We start from the raw sequence: 22,041 nt of genomic DNA, 5'->3' as shown, positions 1-22,041 counted from the left end.
ATCCATATGAACAATGTGCTATGAATTTAGCACCAATATTTTAAACAATTCCCTAAATCTTTACTCTTATATCCTTAGGTATCAAAATAATGGGATTATAAATGAAGAATGACCATGCCCAAAACAGCTCCCCCAGAGTTATTCTCAAAAGCCTGCTTACCTAAAGCTAGAATATCTTCTAAATCTTTGTTTTGGGAAATATTTCTAAGAGAGCAATATATGACTAGCCTTTGATTTTTTTCCCCCATAGAAAAGAGAAATTCTTTTAAAGCATATGTTCAAGTATTCTAACATTTACACAACAAAATGTAGTTCAAGTTGCCAAAAGCCTTTAGGTTTTATGGAATACGGGAGATCTCTCCGTTACCCATTGAAGGGCACATTAAGGCTAAACCAAAATGTTGAAGAGAACTCATACTCATCATCCTAAGTTAAACAAAAACCCTTATTCTAATGTTAAAAAAAAAGTCAAACCATCAAAAGCATGTCTACTGCATGCAGACCATAAGTTTAAGATCAGTCTTCTCTCATTATAGGCTAGAATGTTTGCTCATGCATTTCTAGTCTCCTTCACACAATTCCAGCCTCAAAAGAAGATCTAAACATCAATAAAGTTCTAAACGGGAGAAGAAGAAAAATAATGTACTGAATGCTGTGATTTAACCTATCTTCACTCGGTTGCCTTATGTTGGCCATAGAAATCTTGTTTGTTTTCCACTTCTTTAAAGTTTGCAACTTAATATTATTCTATCATTTGCTACTTGATGTATAGCAACATATCCAATGCATTCATCCAATATGTATCGCAGCATCCGTTCCATAAAATGATCAGAAGTACTCAGGACAAGAATAATTTTAAGAATGAGATAGCAAGTTTTGAGGGCTACAGGAAAATTAATGGTAAAATCCACAAATCTTGTAATAGCTTTGCATTACTTAAGTTCTATTTAGTTACATAAACTTTAGTGTTGGAACAGATTTTACACTTACATAATGAAACACTGACAAGCATAGATAGAACAAAAGCCTGATGAGTTCTGCTGTATTCTTGGCAACTTGAGTTACTTTACCTGAACAGCCAATTAATACAAACTTTAAGAACCTCATTAAATACTGCTTTTAATGAAAACTTCAAAGCACACAGTTGATGACATTCTAGTAATGCATATCATATGAACATTGTCTGCAGTCACCCTGAAGAAAGGGATAAACTCAAACATCACCCTAAAAACCATGCTTTCATAAAGCATTGAAAATGTTATGTATCTGCTTCAACATCACTGCCTGCGAGGCTGCTGTCTGTGGATGGAGCACCATCTTCATTAATGCCCTCACCATTATTCTCCCTCTCATGGGCTTCGTCATTTACATCCTCCTTAGAGGTGTCATTAACTTTTGAAGGTTGTCTGCCTTCAGGCATTTTAACGCTACTTGTTGCGGAATCTGAATCAGACGTAGTTTGCTGCTCCTTTGCATCAGGATCCTCTAGAAATGATCCCCACACCTTCAGCCTTTCTTCCCTTTCTCTTGCAGTCTCCTCCACCTATTAAAGATACATTTATACAAGTCACTACAATATCATACTTGTAGAGCGAACAAATTTACACAGATAAAAAGTTATACGAACATTTATATTGCAGTAATACCTCAAGACTTCAGTAGGACTTGTTTGACCGCAAACTAATAATGTTTATATCCAGTAACCAATCCTCTATGTTTACATCTCTAATACACAATTTTAAAGATGAAACAGGTCTTTTTTTTTTTTTCTCCTGAATTGAGTAATTAAGGATAATCCTGTCCTTTTGAAGGCACCCTAGCAGTTTTTGTGGAGAAGCAAGATGGGACAAGGGAGAAAGTGGAGGGGTGTACGAAGGTGGTCACAAAGCAATTCTCAAATGAACACAGATTTACAGTTTAGAGGGAGAATTTAGTGAAATAGAACCATGAAAGACTACCTGATAATCTGTTACACCATCCCACGTTTCAGCACTGAGCTGACGGCCACCAAACCACCTTCCATTTAGAGTTAGTTTGCACAGATCAGCTTCTGTTGCTTCTTTAAATGACACAGAAGCCACACCATCAGGATGTCGCTGTAAAGGGAGACAAGTTTTATTTAATAGTATTCTAAATAGCATAACTATTCCATCATCTTTTAACTTGCCTTACAAAATCAGTCAGGATATAGCTCCATCCTGACAATACATAATCTTGTTTGAAAAATAGATTGTAAGCTTACATATTTTGTTCTACTGCTTAAGACTACCTTAATTTTTCTGTTACATAGAGCAGAATTTTTGAACACAGAAAACAAAACATTTCAGCTAGTTTAGCTATGAAGAAATATATTTATAAACTTCAAACTTGTGACGTGTCCAAGTTACTAGGAAAAGTTAGATTTTGTCTTTACATAGGCTAAAGTGGACAGGTGCTTCAAAATTAATTTCTGAAACAGCTGATTTTAAAATACTGAAAGATTAGGTCAGGTTTCTATTAAATAAATCCATGAAAAGAAATGCTTCGCTCATATTTAAAGAATCCTATTTTGCACACTTTCAGACTACATCAATTCTGCCAACACAACATGTAAAAATACCTACATCAAATATGAGAACCTTCTTTACTTGACCAAACTTTTCACACTCTGTCCGTAGATCTTCTCTGATCTCATTTAGCACTAAGGGATCCTCCTGCAATGCAATCACACATTAATTTAAACATTTTTTGCTTAACCACCAATGGAATACATCTGCCAATCTATTACGAGTTCACAGATCAAGTGTTACACTGCATTTTCAAAGCTACTTGAAGTTGACAGCCCTCACTTGAATAAATTTATTCAAAATAAACTACTTATTAAGAAGGTTATTTTGTGCTAGCTTCTCCACTCTAACACAGTTACTATGGACTCTTGGCAGGAAGTTCAATGTTAGCTATAATAGCGTATAATCTATAGTAGCAAATTGCATCTTCCTACCTCAAAGTCCTTTGGGTGAAACATATTCCTGATAATAACGATGCGTTCATGTCGCATTCGAGCTGCGCCATCTTTCTTCTCAGGCCTCCAATCCAGCTGTCTAATGAAATGAAGCAACAGTAAGAAGATATTGTTGCGGCTCTCTTCCGTTTCTACAAGTATTTGTTGAAAAAAAATCATTAATTTTGTATTTCTTGCAATACATCAACTAAAACATGTATTTTGACAGAGCTAAATTAGTCTTTAAAAATGCAATAAAAATACAGTTCTAACACTTCTACTACAAAGTAGTTGAGGTTTTAAAGTACTTAAATGCTCACAGAAATAAAAGCTACTTTAACAATCAAAGCATTTTCCTAAACAGTGATAAGTCTTCCAAGTTTCAATTCCTCCCTCATCAATTTAGATTAACCAGCTGCTGCCAAATACAATAAAAGCGTCAATATTCTAATAACCCTTCTAAATGAAGATTTATTTTATAAAAGGAAATCCACTATTCCCTTTGGTAAAATTTTACTGCTTATGTTTAAACAAACACGCAAGAACACCTTGAGTCTTACAAAGATTGCTACAATCACAGTGTACAGAGCCACTGCCACAAACTAGCAACGCAATTCAGGGTATCTGTCCTAGGACTTTGCTGTCTCATAAAACTGATACTTCTTGGAGAAAAGTCTACTTCATATCCTGTAACAAAATAAAAAGGGACAAATTCACTTACACTTCTAAGTCTCAAAATCTTAGATTTAAGGGAAAAAAAATCTTGTTTAAAATTCCTCTTTGTATCTGCTAGCTGAAGAAAACCTGGATTCCCCATCAAGGTAGTTTTGCAAGTAAGTTATGCTCTTCAATTCAAACGGAACACCAACTGAAGTCAATTTGTATAAGATAGGTTCAAAACAGCTAAATGACTAAGAAAAACACAATTTCTTTATTCACACAAATTGCTGTCAAATGCAATTTCATTATTTTCATGCTTCTCCCCCCTCCACACTAGAGACTTCTTAAAACAAGAACTAGCAGTGTATCTGTGAGGCAGATACATTTCAAGCTACTTTAATTCTTAGACTTTGACCCCTTTAACTACGGCAAAGTATATCTGCATTATTATTTAAAATGTTTAGTGGAATGCTGCTTTCATTAAAATGAGAGTCCTATACAAACTTTTTCTTCTTTTTAAATCATCATCTTCCAAAATGCAGAAAATCAATTATTAAAAGTTAAAACCAATATATGCATATATAATTAAAAAAACAACAAAATATCACATACCAAAAGGCAGATGTCTGGGGAAATCTACAGAGATATTTTCATATTTGCTCCTAAGACAACATCTCTTGCCATTTGCAGAAAGTAAAGTACGGTACAAATAGTACATAGACACCTAGAGTGTTACCACCTTATGCAAGTAAGCTTAAATATGACACAACTCAGGCATTCTCACACACCGGGGGAAAAAAAAAAAAAAGTCTTAACTCCCCAAAGTTGTAATATGTTCTTCAATAACTGAAAGAAAAATATTACATAGGGAGCAAAGATTCCTGATTTGGCAATTGTGAAGAAGTTCATTATGTCAACAGTTAACTTAGAAGCTCCTCCCCTCCAAACGTATATTATTTACACTATTTCTCTCTCAGACTCTAGCTTTTGTGCAACTCTTAGCATTTCATCTGAAAGCAACATCTTACTAATAGCACTTAGAATTCAAGCAATATTCTACTGAAAGAAAAAAAAAATACAAACTTCTGCTGTTGAGACAATTTCTTCTTGTAGTCTTTACATTTCTTCTTCTTTTTGCTTGCATCATACTCCCCCTTCAGTTGGAACTTTGCAACTTCAACATGCAATTTATAGCCTCTAATTTCTGCCTCATCCAGAAGTCTCAAAGCAAGTTGAACTGATTCTCTCTATGTGAGGACAAAACAGAGCACAAGCTTTAAAAAACAGGACAAAAAAAAAACCACAGCGCAGTCAAATTATTCCAGTAACGTTTAATTATTATTGTGCTACAGATTAATTCCCTGACACTGAAAGCCGTAAGGCCAGATCTCCTCTGAGTCTCAATTAAAAAAACTTCACTGAAACACACACAGTTGGCCACGTGTTTCTTTTATTATCAAAATCAAACCAGTATTTCTTTACCATTGTTTTAGCAGACTAATGCTCCCAAATGCAATTGTTTACATTTCAGTCAAGTACATCACAATAACTAGTCTGCAATACATAAACTAGTGAGCTTAAAGGAATAAAAAAATCAGATGGTTGATTAATTTTCTGTATAGCTTGTATCACTCCTCCTAGAGCAGCAGACAGTTAAGACTCTTAAGCCATTTAAAAAGTTCTCCAAGAAGTTCTTCAGAGGGGAGACTGTCTTTATACTTGCGTGCTAAGCAGCCCTAACTTCTAAAATCATGAAGCCAGAATACAGAATGCAAGACAGCTGAGTTAGTACTACCTGGTGCTTCCTGCAGAGTTAAAACAGATTGCACTAGCATACACTAACTTTCCAAATGATCCACAAGTGAAACACATGTAGGAAATACTACTGGAACACTAACTTTTATAGATTAACCAGTTTTAACTGTTTTATTGAGAACAAGAACAGTTCTAAAATCAAAGTCTGAACTTAAAGCAGGTGTCAATTAAAAGCCATAAACACACAGCTACAGTATATGTTCCTTTTCATCTCATTTCTATATTTTTGGCAACACAGTAGTGTATTTTTTTCCTAAGTAAAAGGTGAAGAGGTCCCCCGTTCCACACCGTAATTGCTGACACCTAAGACAGGAACCTTTTTTAGACATGTTTGGCAGGTATTAATGGACATTTTCAGTGGGGGGGGTTGGATAAAGGAAAAACAAATGAGGCACACATACAGTGATTCCAGAACTGCCCACATGTCTGCTTAAAACAGGCACCCATGTTCTGTGTTGTACTTCAGATACATTAAGAATCTTCTGAACATGATTCTGAGGCAGTGGCCAAAAGCATCTTTACTGGGAAGGAATACCCCATTTCATTGGGCCACTGACCTTTAGATAGCAACACAGGCCGTCTCCTTTGAGATTTCCTTCCTTATCTTTGTAAAGTTTGATTTTGTGTTCTTCTGTCTGAGGATCTCGCATAATGATACCACATTTCGACATGACTTGTACAAATTCATCTTTTGTAATGTCTGGTGGTAAACCTACAAAGTATGTTAAAACAGAAGGCTAAGTATGTTCAGTTGGTTCAATTATTTTTTTCCATATCTCACTAGAACAAAAAAACCACAGTGTTTCTCCAAATGAAAGATAGGAAACTTGAAAAATGTCTACATACAAAATAAGTCACAGCCATTGGAACCAATATTTTTGTTACTACCTTTTAAATATCACTTCATACCAATATTTTGAGAACATTATTACTTCTAAATAGGTTTAACATAGTGATATTGCTGTGCTCCCCAATATACAGACCTAGAGCATTCCTGTTACAGACAATACCAACCTTCAAGAGCTCACAGCGATCTACGTGAATGCTGCTATCCTGACCAAGTTTTAAGTTCCACTACACCTCTAAGCAACACAGAAAAAGCCTTATGATCAACTGTTTTCTCCACCCACAAATTCAATAAATTTGCAACCGATAATTGAAGATAAAAATGCAAGTGATGCATACAAAACAGTGTGTCAACTATAAACTTGTTCTCTTTAACCTATTCCTTACAAGTTTGCAGGGACTGGAGAATGTCCCTTAGATTACTTTTCTACATGTGCAGTTATAAAGGTCACACAGATGTTATGTGGACAGGAACAACGTTAAGTAGCTTGCAAATGGCAGACTAAAAATGTGATGTTAGAAGTCAGTGAGACATGTCCAATTCTCTTTTACCACATTTAGGTCAAAGTAGGTAAATAAATGCTGTTACTTACCAGTCACATAAACATTTGTGTTTCTGTCCTCTTCGACATGAAACCATCCTAAAAAATAGAATTATTTTTTTTTTTTTTACAATAATTACACCAATATAGTAAACATGGGAGCACACAGCAATGCACTTCTGATGTTTATGTTCCATCAGATTTCTAAGAAGTTTTTGCTTATTCACAGGAAAACCTCTGAACATGCTTGAACTTGCTTATTTTCCACCTTGTATATGGTCTCAGAAAGATGCCTATGAAATATCACACAATTTAAAATTTGTTTTGGAAGTTTTCAGAACGATATATACCTTTACTGCTCATGGTAACACTGAACAATCGACAGTTTCCACTTGGTACTATACAGGTTGAGGCCTACACAGAAAGAAACACTTCATCACTTACCCGGCTCAAGCTTCCGTTTTTCTGATTTTTGTTTTGGATCTGTTTGTTTTGGTCCTTTCTCATTTGCCGATGGTTGTGTATCTGATGTCTTAGAACTTACTGGTAGCTTGCTCTCAGTTGCCGTGCCAGAAGCAGATGAACTGTCTGTGTCATCTGCATGGAAGCCATAGTTAGCATGATACGTTGCCAGAAAATCTTCCGTTATCTGAAAAAGAAATGGGGAAAATTAAAACAAAGGTTCAAAGAACTACAAATCCAGACTTGTGTTTTACCGTTAATGTTCTGCAAATGACCGTAATTAATGATGGTCATTTTCTAATCCAGCACCATAGGAAATAACAGCATTTTAAAACTTTTTCAAAAAAGCTTTGTAAAAAGCCGTACGGACAGCAAAAATTATCGAGATATTTCCTGACCTGGACTAACGTATTAATTCCACACAGTACATGAAGGTTTTAAACAAACATTTCACAAGTTCTGCCTTTTTTTCATGCAAAGCTTTCTGCTTTCAATTTAAATGGGAACCGCCTGAAGGTCAGAAACTAAGCGCTCCTGACCACGTTGAAGAGATAAAGTGACACTGAAGGTAAGCCAACAATTTATCCACAGATGATGAATGACGGACATCTGTAGGCATCTGCCTTTTCACAGAAACATTTTCAGAGATGAAATATATTTGTGGTGATAGACAATAAATATTGCACTTGAACAGAGTGATATTAACACGTTGTTTATGGCTGCATGTTGTACTTTATATTCTACTAATACATTCCATATGTTTTACTTTGTATTCTACTAACAGATGAACAATTAGCTTGCTCTTTTCTGGAGAGAGATTATTTGGATAAAAGGTGAGATTAGCTAATGTCTATCTTTAGAGACTGAAAACTACAAATTGCACCCAGTGCTTTCAGCCAAGTACATTTTAGTACTAGCCACTATCTTTTTGCAAGTTACTGATAACACATCATAGCTGATTTTACTAACATCACTGCACAATAAAGTGCTTTCTGAAGTTACACACATTGAAATTATTCTTTCCCAACGCTGAGTCTTAAGCTTTGACCTGTGCTGCACTTGCTTTATCTGCATTAAGAAGGGAACAAACTCCATTCCAGTACGCTATTGTAAGACTGACATAACAGACAGTAGCAAGAGACCACGACAGCGTGCTCTCATACCTTCCACGGTGATCTGAAGCTTAATATTTCAACTCTAAACTTTTATTTTTGACAAATCAAATATGCAGAGTTGACAGAGACAGGCTTGCCATGGACCATAAGTGGCTGCTCTTACAGACATGGCATGACATAACACCGAGAATAATGAAGAGTAAAACAAACTCTGGAGGAAAAAAAGGCTCTGCGATCCAATAACATTTAGTATATTTGACACTACCAATCTTACCAAGTCCACAGCTTCACAGCTGATGAAATCTAGAGAATTAAAAAGCTTCTAAACTTTCTGGTGAACAGTATTATCATTAGGTTCTCTGATGAAAATAAATAACTTAGTGATTAAACCTCCTATAACTAGCCACTGTTTTCTAACAATATCATTTTCAACTTCACAAGGAACCTTTTCCTTAGGTAAAGTTAAATTTATTCTTCGCATATGACCTACTACGGACTGTCAAATTCTACCAGTCAATATCAAAGACTTCCGTTACGTGTGATCAGAGTACCATTTCTATCATTACAACTACATCATTTTTTAAATACCTCTGTACAAGCATTAAGGAATGCATGCAAGCATAAGGGCTTTTACTGGAATTTAAGTGACTCCATGCTTGCACGGAAAACAAGCAGCCACAGAATTCCTTAATCAGGACTTCAAACTAGTTCTGGTGGCAGCCATCATGGACAAGTAGTAAGATCTATCTCCATACCCACTGTTGAACGGTTTGGTTCACTTAACCTTATAGGAAAAGAAATACAATACTACAGGACATGCTAGCATATAATTAGCTACTAATTACTCTGAAGTGGAAAGGAATCAATTAACCAAATGAAACACAGATACTCCAAGCTTACAGAACAAAATCCCACATCTATTTTTTCCTAGTAAGCAAGGAAGGCAGATGAATTCAATGCATGATTTTGTGCTGTGTCTAAAGGACTATAAAACGGTGGCATCCATTCTATGGTACCTTTGAAAGTTTGAAAGAAAAAAGGTATTAAACAATACACAAAGTTGCAAACACTTTTATTAAGTATTTGAACGTCTCCAAATTTTTGAACAGGAAGGAACACAGGGAACGGAAGAACCCTTTTTTAAACCTTTTGTGCTTACTGGATACAGCAACCCACAGGGAGCCAGAGAATACTCTGTTCTCTGCTGCTCCACCTTGTGAGTCTGGATTTTGCACATGGTTTTAGCCCTCTATGAGCCATCTGCTGCACGGACACCTTACTAGGGTAAGGTGTCCGTATACCAGGTATACAAACCTGGCTTCATTCTCACTCAGATTCTCTGAACTGCAGTGAATTCATGGTCACGAACATGAACTGGCACAACAGATTTCCCAAACAGATGGGGTAGAGCGTCTTCATACTTGTAAACGAAGCAGCTACCCCTCACCGCTGTATGGTAACAAGAGCATTTACTTGCAGATCGGCAGGCTAGTTCACCACGTTAAACCGATGCCACCTCTCACCAGGCTCACCTTTCCTATTTGAGCTACCCCAAGGAAACGCTGCAGAACTAGCGCTTCCCACCTGCGGCACACCCGGGCAGCTCACATCCACTGCGTTCCGACGCCCGAGATCTCAGGAAAGGCGGCAAGAGGCGGGTAGGAGCGCCGGGGGCAGGAGGCAGGCACTCCCCCACCTCCCCCCAGCCCTCCCCGCCCCCTGCCCCTGCCGTGCCCGCCCCGCCCGGAGGCACCTTGGGGAACCAGGCCTTCTTCTCGCGGTCCCACTCGTAGGCCGCGCCGTCGGCCGGGTCCACGTAGGTGAAGGGGTCGGGGGCGGCCTCGCCTTCGCCCTCGCCCTCGCCGCCGCGCTCGGCGCCGTACTGCTGCTGGAGCTGCAGCTGCCGGTAGAACTCCTCGTTGCCGTCCTCGCCGCTCATCCTGACCCGCGACGGGAGCGGGGGGAAGGGGGGATGGCCGGGAGCGCGCGGACACGCGCAGGCGGCCGCGGGGGCGCGCACCGGCACAGGCCCGCCGCCGCCGCCGCCGCCGCCGACCGAGCGGCCCTGGGCACCGCGCAGCGCAAGAGCGGAAGCGGCTTCCCCGCCCGCCCCGCCTCAGCCACTGAGGAGCGGGCTGGGCGGTCACGTGAGGGCGGCGCAGCCAATAGGGAGGAGAGCTAGGGGCGGCGGGGTGCTTCCCGGGTGAGGGCGGGCCGAGGCCTGCTGCTCGCTGGGGGCCCCGCGCCGTGCCCTGCCCCCCTGAGGCGTTGCCCGTTCGGGCGCCACTCAGCCGGAGAAACAAAAGGCCGCTCGGGGTGCCGGGCCTCGCAGCGCCCTGCTCCTGCGGTGCCTTCCTCCCCCTGTGGCGCAGGGAGCCGAGCAGTCGCGCTGCGGCCGTCTTGTCGCTGAGCCCGTTTTCATGTCGCACTCCAAGCAAACACAAAAGTCACGGGCGGTGGATGACGCCGAAATGGCGTGGAAAATGCCAAAACGACGTCGGTTCCTGCCCCTGCCTTGGCACAGGTGGCAGCCCAACGCCTTCCAGAGCCCCCCCCCCGTCACACTGCCTTCTGAAAGGGTTCTGGCCATCGGTGCTACGCAAGGCATCAAGCTTGTCTTCGGATTTTTAAATATGTTTTAATTAACAAAGTTCGTAATTAGGTACTCACCGGTGCAGTGATCTATAGGTGCTTAAATATTTTTAATAAAAGAATCTTGAATCGGTTCATTTAACAGAGCCTTACTTGGTGCCATCTAGTGGTTTTTACACTGCAGTCTGGATAGGTTTGCATCAATAGTAAATTTACTTGATAAAGGGTGTATTGAAAAGTATTTTTATTTAGAGTAGGAAGAAGCACACTATTTACGTGTCAGTATGCAAACTTTAACATCGAGCTATAAAATCTAGGTATTAAAACAGTGCAGGTGTTTTAAACGGAAATATAACGGTTCCATCAAAGATGGCTGGGGCAGGTTGCCAGATGACTTTAGTGACAAAGCAATCGTTGCACTCAGAAATGAAAATGATATTCTGTACAGAAGCTTTCTGGAAATAAGCGTTCCAAGAACAAATATATCTTTACTGTCATATAGACTGGAATGATAATAAAATCAAAGACACAGTCCTGAGCTTGTGAAGCTCTGTAGGGAGAGAAGACCAGTGTCAGCTAACTGGCTGGTCAACAGACCGTCAGATAAAATTGCTAAGGATATAAATATAGACTTTTAGTAACCTTTGGCTGTTACACAAAGAACACGCAGCCTAGTTAACAACATCTTTCATGCTTCAAGAATTTTCTCTTGGCAGGGCTATTCCAATAGTTGTCGAAAGATTGTTTCATGTTCTCTTACCAGCCGACAGCTTAAGAGACTCTTATTAGCTCTCAAATAGCTCATTTTGGTGGGGTGCATGTGAGGCTTAACATAGAATCACAGAATCACAGAATGGATTAGGTTGGGAGGGACCTTAAAGATCATCTAATTCCAAGCCCCTGCCATGGGCAGGGACACCTCACACCAGACCAGGTTGCCCAAAGCCCTATCCAGCCTGGCCTTGAACACTTCCAAGGAGGGGGCATCCACACCTTCTTGGGGCAGCCTGTGCCAGTGCCTCACCACCCTTATAGTAAAGAACTTCTTCCTTATATCTAATCTAAATCTACCTCCTTTTGGTTTCACATAAACTGTGCATATTTGAAAAGTAAAGTATATCTAACTGTAGGTCAGAAAAATTATTGTCCTTGATATGTTGCTGACACTGGTAAACTCAGAGTAGCCTAAACTGATGTTTGAGGGAAAAAAAAAATGAGTTAGCTACTGAGGTTTGATGCCCACTCCCTCAATTTCCATTCTTAGATGATAAAATGAAGGGAGGCCAAGTCTAATTGTTCTAAGCATTTACAGGGTTTGAATTGGATATATGTTTGAGAGTAAGATAATCATAGCATTAAATCTTGTAAGAGCTATACAATGTAAGTTTTAAACTGCTCATTTGATTCTGGCACTTTTTTTACCTTTATAACCTGACTAAATGTAGTGAGCACTGTGTGGACAGTGTCCACTACATTTCACAGTGTTCCCTGTGCTCACCATAGTGTTTTGCTTTTTACTTTAATGAACAGTGGATCAGATGTCCTTGGACCAATCATCCAGTTGGTGGTTGGACCGATGATTCAGAGAGCTAGTACATAGCTCTCTTTATTCCCAGTTGAGTGCTTAACGGTTAACTTAAAAATTCAAATTCCTTCTTTTACTTTCCAGTGCAACAAATGTTTTGTAGAGTGATATAGCTGTGATGGGAGGAGTGGAAAGTGTTTTCACTGCAAATCTGCCTAAAACAAGTTGTTAGGGCGCTGTCCTGGGGAGTAAGACATTAAAGGTTAATCCCCACCATCTGATGGAAGTGAGAGCATGGTTGCATGCAGCAGGGTTAACAAGCTGCCACACATCAGTTCCTGCATGGTAAATCTAATCTGCACACTTTCACTGCAGATATGAGGACAAACTACCTCAAATTCCTTCGCACTTCCCACAGATAACAGCATGCATGAAGGCAGCTACTGAGGAACAGCTGACATCCAGTAGCTTCCTACCTTGTCACCACCATCTGTTCTCTTCCTCTTCAGTAAAGACTGCACAGTGATCCAGCTCAGGGAGCTAATTCAGCTGAAAACCAGTAACTTTTTTTGGTGGAGACAGCTTTCATCTCAATCATGTCCTTGAAACAATTGAATTCATGGCTGCACAAACACAGCCGCTGCAGCAGTGGAAGGATGAGCTGCAGGTTCTGGGCTATGTGAACATCACAGCTCAGCTCAGCCTAAACTGTCAGGAAACGGCATTTTAAATGACAAAATATCTCAAAGAAAACAGTAAAAGGAGGCATTAGCATGTTAGGTAATGATGATTTTGTATCTGTGTCTGACTTTTCTGAGTGATAAAAGGAAATCTTGATTCATCAGAGCTGATTGTTGTTCTAGAGATACCACCTACTAAAAGTACAAAATCTTGGCATAATAAAGTGTTTTGATTTCTATTAAAGCAGAACCAGCAATTCACTAGCTAATGCTAATCAGCTAAACATTTAACACTTTTTTCTTAAGAAGATTCTTTTTTACGTTAAATCAAGGAGGCAGTAAATACTGATTAATTACAGAAAGGTTACTCCTCTTTGTGCTTTCGGTGGGGCTGGAGCCTTATCTGGTACACACACACGCTAGGGAGGGTGAAGAGGTGTCTTAACTGTGCGAAAAATGACAGGACTGGATCCAGATGTGCTAAAAACTAAATAAGCTTTCCTGTGTTGACAATGGAAATTCCATAGAACAGTTAGCCTTTCACTGAGGGCATCGGTTGCAGCAGAGCCTGTATATTTTTTTTTAATTCTAAGTACCACTGATTGAAATGTACAAGTGGTGTAGCTGTGTTTAACTTTAGCTTATTCTTTAATTGCAATATTCTTAGCAGAAACACATGACCATCAGCAGGCAGACCATATTTAACTATGTAAAATAAAACAATGCTTTCTATGGAAACAAGAGGGTGAGCTTTAAAATGGCTATAGTTTCACAAACTGATTTTAATGTTATTCTGTGCCATTTGCTGCAGATGCAGCCTGTTACACCATATCCATGCTTTGACATGATTTTGTTCATTTTATCTGGAAAATATTTTTTGAAACTAAACCAATATCTTACACTGAGAGTGCAAATCAGAGCACCAGTACTGAACCTGTTGCTGACTCAAACATGATTTGTTACGTCTATATCTATTAAAGCTGGCAGCGTGAACATATTCACAAAACAAACTATAAAAAGGCACATCTTAAAAATAGTATTTACTTACCCAATAAAATTCCACATGAACAAGTCCTGTGATAGAGTCTTGTCTTTCAGTATTTTGTACCTTTCTTCTACATATTCTTTCATTGTGGATATAAATAGTAAAACGCTAATTCCTCATGCCAATTCTTTGCTAAATGACATTCAATATTTCTGTAAATACACATTATTCCCATATTTTTTTATAGAATTGCACGCATATTACCTAGGGCTGAAAGAACTGTTTTTAACACTGAGAAAAGGTACCAAAAGAAACGATTCCTTTGTCCTAAATCCAGTTATGGTAACATGGAGACATTTTATGGATAGTTATATTGGATGACTAGATGGAATGAGTAACATCAGACCATTTAGATAAAAATAAATATTGATCAATATATCACCCCCATTCAACATTTCATGAAGATTTGAAAATATAGAATTATTAACATAGAATAGTTAAATCATGACTTGAAATATTGCCAGTCTTTAACCAAAATATGTGTAGCATATAGCAAAACCATCACATTTCTAATACAATATATTAGCAATGGATAGACCATCCAGCTGGAGGAGTAGTTACACAAGCAAAGAGTAGCTGCATGCAAAGCAAAGAAAATGGTGAATTAGGAAACTGATTTTTAAGGGCTACTGTGAGGTATCACCAAGGACTTTGTAGTGAAAAATATGCCCTCCAGCAGAGACAAATTGTGAAGTCCAGAAACCTGTGGCAGATTTATTTTCTAAAAGTTTCAATAAACTAAAATAGAAAGTGTTGTAAGGGACTATAACATTTGTTGATCTTTCTTTTATTTAGAATTCCCTACAGTAAGATCTAGGAAAAGAAAAGTAGGGTCTTAAGTGTGTAGGCTTATTTGCCCATTTCAGTCTCACCCTGCAGCTCCATTAAAGAAAATGAGAAGGGGAAAATATCAGTGTAATGTGTTGTATTTTTACGTTGCTCAGTACCAGGGAATGTGTTCTATTAAGACAAAGAGAGTAAGATGAGGTCTCTGGAGTCTGCTTTGCCATAAATTGCATTTCTGTGCTGTTACATTTCTATTTACTTCAATGATCCTATCCTGTTATACAATTGGTACAATAAAATGGAGAAACCATTTGAAAATTAGTGCTTACAGTCTTGCAGCAAATAACATGAAGAGCGTAGTACAATAAGGGCAGGCCTGATGGGATTAAAATGGGCTATCATTAAACTGGTTTAAGATGACTACAGAGGTTGTATTCCAATGCCTTTGGGATTTATAGATTAATTTTATTATTCTGATTAGGACAGTCAGAAGAGAGAGACTGCAAATAGATTTTCTGCATCTTGTAATGAACTCAAATAACAGTGCACGGATGGATGGATTTCCATCCTTGTGTTGTTAAGGGCTCTGTACAACTGGAGGAGTGTTATGTCTTCAAGGGTTAGTTAGTCTTTCAAATAAGAAATAAAATTCAAACTTCTGTGACTGACAGCAGCAGTTTGTGTAATTCATATGTTGCAACCTCACTTCAATAATTCAATGCACAACTTCTTTTTTGAAAAAGAAGTCCCTTATTTTAAGCAATAGAAAATCTATTGTGGATTTTTAACACCAACTCCCACAGAACAAAATTTTGGTTCAGGGTACACAAGCCTAATAAAAATAGGTTTCATTCAACATTTTGGTAATGTGGGGCTGGAAGATTTGCTTCTTGTATTTCCTGATAGGAAGACAGTCCCTGCCAGCAGTGCTGCTTTGCTTTTTAGGTATAAACAGGCTGCCCATGATAGGCTATAGCTGACTTGTTTACACATGCAGAGTCATCAAAATCAGTGGATTTGAGATTAAAAGGCCAATCTCATAAAGACAGTCTATCATAATATGAAAAAGAGATGCTACTTGAATAACTCAAAAATAGAAGGCTGGTACAATAGAAAAATCCAGCTCTCCCAGCATGCTTGTAAATGTGCAGATGATTTAGAAATGACCACATTATCAAGCAATACCCTACAGGTGCAGTGGATCTGTATAGGGAAATGGTTAGCCTGACACCCACAGTCTACACTTTTGGGGGCTCTACTTCACTCCAGCTCCAGTCTGGTTCCATGGACTGAACACAGTTTTATCTGAAAGAAAGGCAGGTTGTGCACTCTGGGAGGCAGACCAAAGTAAGGCAGGTAGGGTTGTCTGAGCAGTTTGCTTCAAAAGTGCACTGCAAATCCAAACTACAACTCTCATACAGATCCAACCCAATTGCTTGATGTAAAATCATTATAACCATGAATAATTCTGCTCATTTGAGAAGTATCCATAGATCACAAAGAACTTCACAAAAGTGGCTGAAGATGATTATCACAGCTTAAGAGAGATGATCACCTACTGGATCGCTTGACCTTCTTGGGATGTGAGAAGGGCATCGCTTTAAACTGCAATCAGCTCCTACCCCAAATTTCAAAGTCACTGGCAGAGCGAAGGGTAGCATTGATCTGGCGCATAATGCCTTTTTTTTTTTTTACTACACCATACTACAAACTTTTTTTTTTTTTTTTCATTTCAACTTGCTTCCCAATGCATTTACTCATTTTCAACATCTGGGACAAGAAAAGAAATAAAAATCTGTCAGGTTGATGGTTTTATCAAGATGCATGGTTTTACTTGCTTGTTTTAGAAGGAAGTACTTCACAGAAGGGAGCTCCCAGTCTCAAGTCACCAAGGACAAAACAATCCCCACAGCCAATTCTCACAGCAACTTTGCTGGCTCCGGTCCTGCTCAGCACAAGAATCTCTGCTAAGGTCGCCTGTTGATGCTCGGGCAAATGAGCAACTCCTTTGAGCCTACGCTGAAAATTTCAGCTGCTTTATCTTCGTCTGCCACACACTTTGATTTCTTTGTTGTATGCTTAAAGAAATTAGGAACTCCTGGTGAAAATCCTTTCAGAGGCAGGGCAGGGCATGGCATTTCTCCATGATGCAGACAGTAGTGACTCAACTGCAAACGGTCAGTTTCTGTCCTTCTTCATCACAGATGGACTAAACACTTTCCTCTTCTTTTGTGATACTGTAATCTGTTAGCAGTGTAACACTGATTTCTGAGCCATGTGTGCTGCCTGTGATTGACAGGGCTCTGGTAGGTGAATTGCTTTGGGTAGCACTGGGAGGCTTTGTACGAAGTTTTGCCTTGCAGCATGAGACTTGCTTTTTAAAATGTTGCCGGAAACTTTTACTCAGCCAATAAAGAGCAAAAGGGTTGACACAAGAATTGCTGAAGGCCAATGCACGGGAAAAAATAGTAGCTATCAGATGAAATGTGGAAGCATCTACAGAAGAATGGTATGTAAAGGAGCGGTATAGGTAGAGGATGTGGTTAGGCAACCAGCAAAAGGCAAACAAAGCAACAAGCACCAGCACTGTTTTTGCAACTCTCTTGCGGGATTCAATCTACAAGAAAATAATACATACCTGGTATTAATAGCAATTAGTAACACATTTATGTACTAGGTGCTGATTTTGAAAGGAGTCTAAAAGCCTAAATGCGTTAGTGACCAAAAAAAACCCCAACATGAAATGGCAAAGAAAAAATAAATAAATAAAATAAATCAATTCCATATTTTTTTAACAAAGTATTTCCAACGCAAAGCACATTCCCCTTCTATTATAAATCACATGGGAATCTCAGCTAGATTAGGATTTATAAGTAAGTACAAGTCAGCTAACATGGATGAGGTCTTACTCTTTAGAATTCAACTTCATAACTCTTGAGTTTCATAGGGTCATAATAAAGCAAAGCAAACTTTTAGGAAAAAAAAAGTTTCTCTTTAGGAAAGCATGTACACTCACAATTAAGTTGATGAGACATAAGAATATGCGTAAGTGTACAGCTGCATTTGGATTGCTAATATGCACTGAGTTTATGGAGAATTTTATTCATCTGTTTGTGCATATTATTAGGAGAAGGTTTTGCACTTGAGAACGAAGACTTGAATCAGCTTGATAGATTCTGGAAAATTGGACGCTTTAGTCCTTGATCATAACTTACCTGCTTACGGGCGTGACCATGTTCTTCTGCTGGCATGTTGAATGTACTTTTATATAAAGTTCTGGCAATGAGAAAATAATAGACAGAAATGACAGCTAATGGCACAATGTAGAACACTAAGAAGCAAACCAGGGAGTGAGCTTCCTGCAGTATCTTCTCAGATACAGGATAGGGGGCACATGCCTCAAAAGTTACATTTTTCTCAGGATTGCTGAAAGAATACAGATCTGAAAAAACGGCCTCTGGAATAGCAAATATCATGGAGACAATCCAGACAGAGCCGGCTTTACAGCAGGTCTTCAGGAGCGCATCTGAGGTCTGCAGTTCCAAGGGCTTAACAATGGCTCTGTACCTAAAAGCAACCAACACCACTGTCAGAGTAAATACAGTAGTAGTGCAAGCACTGATTGTGTAAACTTTCTGAGGATAAAGCCATCCCTATTTGCACTAAACTAAATTTTGAAGAATCATCTTGGAAATGAAACATATACTAGCTCATTACAATTAAGATGAAAATGCAAAAGTTAATTTCAAGCATGTATCGTTTTAATGAATTGGCTGGCAGGACTTGTGATTGAAGCCTTCCTTAGTAAAGGCGCTTTCTACTGTTTGGATTAGAATCAGTAAACTCTCCTAGTTTTGTGGAGCTGCGCAGAAATATAAATGAGAGAGTTAGCTGCAAAACTGGTAAATGTATGAATTAAGTTAACTGGCTTATAAATACATGAAACCTTCTATGTGCACTCTTCCTTTCCTCCTTGTTCCTAAGATCCTAGCTGAGTGCAGTGATCTTACTCAAACTAATGCTCAGGTGTTCATTCACATTCATAAAATATGAGCTAACACTGCTGTTGATTCATGGCTGTGATTCTGCTGCATCCGGACTGAGTGAAACGTATGAGAAAATCTGGGCAAATCTATGGATGAGTCAAAATCTCTGTGGAAAGGGGACATGGAAAAGGAAGCAGCTCCCACAAAGGTGGGTGAGGCACACGAATCAACATACCCTGCTCTCAAAACATCAGTGATACTTAATGATGCGGACAGAAGAGGTCTTTCCAGGGGTGCACAAGACTGGCATGAAAGGAAACATAGTGAAAAAGGATCCAGAGAACAAGACAGTTCAGATGTACTATTTTGCGCAAGCTGAGGATCTGGTCTTCTCTTTCTCCTCTAGTCAAGTTTAAGTTGAAAACTGAAGTCTGGATTGTTGTTTATCAAATAAACACAATTTTTATTGACCTCAAGCTCTTCTAGTGTACTGGAACATGATTGTGCACATGACTTATGTTCTGAACTGTCTGAGTAAGTTTGCCATATAGTTACCCTGTGAAAACATCTTATGGAGTATTTATATAACAGCTACTATGAAGAATCAAATACAGAAGGAAGTGTCTCAATGATGGATGTTGAATTGACTTCGTGCAGGACCACAATCTTGAAACTGTGATAAATATTTCAATGAAAACTTCTTAATATTAGTAACAAATAAAATGCAAAATGTTAGGAATTATTAGGAAAGCAAAGGATTGAAAAGAGAGATTGTGCAATTATATTTATGTCTGGCTCAGGCAACTCATGAATACCATGTGCTGCTCTGCACACATCTCAGAAAAACATACTAAGGATGGAATATAACATGAGCAGCCCGGAGAGGATGGATAGGGATTATTGTCTTCTGGCACAAGAGCCAGAGCCATCAAATGAAGCCACGTTCAAAACAAAACAAAACAAAAAAATTAAAACAACAACAAAAAAGAAAGAAAGAGGCAGTGAAAGTCATTGCTAACCAAGTTCAAGAAGAGACTGGACAAGGATCTAGAAGAAAAATGCACTGAGGTTATTAAGTAGACAGAAACCACATCTGCTCAGGAGATCATCTGAAGGCTTAGGTGTCGTGTTGTAACATCACTGTGTTCTTACCCTACCTATGTGTCTTTTCTTGTCTTTATATTACCACTGCTGGAGTCTGGGTGTCGGCCTGCATGGACCCTTGATCTGACAAAGTATGGCCAGTCTTATGTTGGCCAAATTTTTTTTGGGTTACAGTAACAGTAGCATTACTTGGGATTTAAAGTCTGTACACGTGCTATTGCATACAATCTGCAACTGCTGATATCCAAGATGAGAATCTTTTTCTTTAGTACTACAACTAATTTTGTCTTTTTCTGCTCCTTGCCATGCTCACGCTGATTGGTCTGGCATCTCATCATAGTCTTGTTCATTCAGAAAGGAGGTGCACTGAAAAATGGTTATTCAGCAGTTCCTTATGACAAGAGTCAGATGGGAGCACTGATCCCTATTAACAGGGATCATTTGTATCCTGAGTTTAATTTCAGGACTTCTGGGCTAAAATATATCTGGAAAAAATGTAAGAACTGTAAGCTCAAAGCAGAGAAAGTATTCCAATTGTGCCACGTTATCTCACACTAAGCACTTACCAACATGAAAACTACTATAAGTATTGCAGTAACCATCAAGTCACGAGAATCATGAAAGTAGTTTGTCCCACAGTCTGTTCTGAGTTTACTTTTGGCTCTTCATCCCACACGTCACTTGTTTTGGTTCTAAGATTTTAGAGCCTCACTGAGTGCACAGGAGTAAGACAAGGGATTTCCACTCAGTCATTTTTCGCAGTTTTATTTTTCATCTACATTGACTACTTTAGTGCACCACTAGATAGCACTAATATACTGTCTTTTCCCTGCCTTAAGCAATTTACCTTTTCTGTGCAATGGAGAAAAAAAAAAGTACTTCAAAACTAATAAAAGGTCAGAAGACTTAAAGAGTCTTTCTCACTTCACTCTATTAAAAATAACTGTTCCAATTTTTCTAACACACATTTTTAAAATAAATGGGAGGGTTTTTTCTTTTTTTTTCAGTCCATTAAAATGTGCCATTTACTATTGTGCAAAATGATCATTTCTGCTCTTTTATTCATTTCTAATTTCACACTGGCAAACCAGTTGCATCAGACCCACCTGTCAGCACTGAGAACAGTCAGTGTGAACACTGATACTCCAACTGAGGTTAACTGGATGAAAGACAGCAGCTTGCACCCAATTCTTCCGAAGATCCAGGTATCCACAATGTAACGTGTCGCATCTACAGGCACACAAGTTAATAAAAGCAGTAGGTCTCCAAATGCCAGGCTGGTGATGAAGATGTTTGGAACCGTCTGCATTGATTTAATCTTGAAAAAGACTTTGATGAGTATAGCATTTCCAAGGAGACCCACTGAAATGATCACAGCATATGTAACGTAAATTGTGCACAGTATTTCTAATCCTGGAAAGGAGTCTTCAGTCCATTTTTCATTTGTGGTTTCATTATCAATGATTAATTTCAGTTCTGTACCATTTGTAGATGCACACAAAGTCTGATTAGATGAATGCAAGTATACTTGAGACATTTCTTTAACTGTTTCTTCTCCCCAGGCTGGACTTAAATTGATCCAAAAAAAAAAAAAGTTTAATAATTAGCTTGCAGCATATCAGCAAGGTCAATAGAGAGGTACAGATTAGTGTCTGAAGTTAAGATTCCCGTTGCACATTGACTACTTGCATCCCCTTCTGGGTCTCAAAGCATGCCTAGGATAAATGCACACAGATCTTGTTCTGAACTGTGTAGGAGGTGGAGAATTTTTTTATTGGCTTTTCAGCTAGTGGAGCAGAGAGGGAGGAGGAAAAAGAGAAAGGGAGTTTCTTTAAAGATAGTAGCAGAAATGGTGTGGTTTTTTTGTTTGTTTGTTTTTTGGAGGTATCTGGCAAATAACTAT

General features: G+C 38.8%; 2 protein-coding genes across 2 annotated transcripts; both read right to left on the bottom strand.

The window, feature by feature from the left end:
- Window positions 1-835: 835 nt before the first annotated feature.
- On the bottom strand, window positions 836-10,540 carry HTATSF1 (HIV-1 Tat specific factor 1). The gene is made up of 9 exons (XM_035541511.2): window positions 10,174-10,540; window positions 7,288-7,492; window positions 6,895-6,942; window positions 6,013-6,167; window positions 4,724-4,887; window positions 2,981-3,080; window positions 2,604-2,693; window positions 1,959-2,096; window positions 836-1,543 (listed from the first exon to the last, which is right to left on the bottom strand). The coding sequence occupies exons 1-9, from the start codon at window positions 10,357-10,359 to the stop codon at window positions 1,259-1,261; spliced, it is 1,371 nt and encodes a 456-aa protein (XP_035397404.1). The 5' UTR covers window positions 10,360-10,540; the 3' UTR covers window positions 836-1,258.
- A 6,717-nt stretch (window positions 10,541-17,257) lies between these two features.
- On the bottom strand, window positions 17,258-21,675 carry BRS3 (bombesin receptor subtype 3). Its single transcript, XM_035541853.1, has 3 exons — window positions 21,245-21,675; window positions 18,264-18,615; window positions 17,258-17,665 (listed from the first exon to the last, which is right to left on the bottom strand). The coding sequence occupies exons 1-3, from the start codon at window positions 21,673-21,675 to the stop codon at window positions 17,258-17,260; spliced, it is 1,191 nt and encodes a 396-aa protein (XP_035397746.1).
- Between the last annotated feature and the right edge of the window lie 366 nt (window positions 21,676-22,041).

This window comes from Cygnus atratus, chromosome 13 (genome assembly GCF_013377495.2).
Source record: "Cygnus atratus isolate AKBS03 ecotype Queensland, Australia chromosome 13, CAtr_DNAZoo_HiC_assembly, whole genome shotgun sequence".
NCBI classification, from domain to species: domain Eukaryota; kingdom Metazoa; phylum Chordata; class Aves; order Anseriformes; family Anatidae; genus Cygnus; species Cygnus atratus.
The sequence above is the reverse complement of the archived record's forward strand: the minus strand, read 5'-3'. Positions and strand labels throughout refer to the sequence as shown.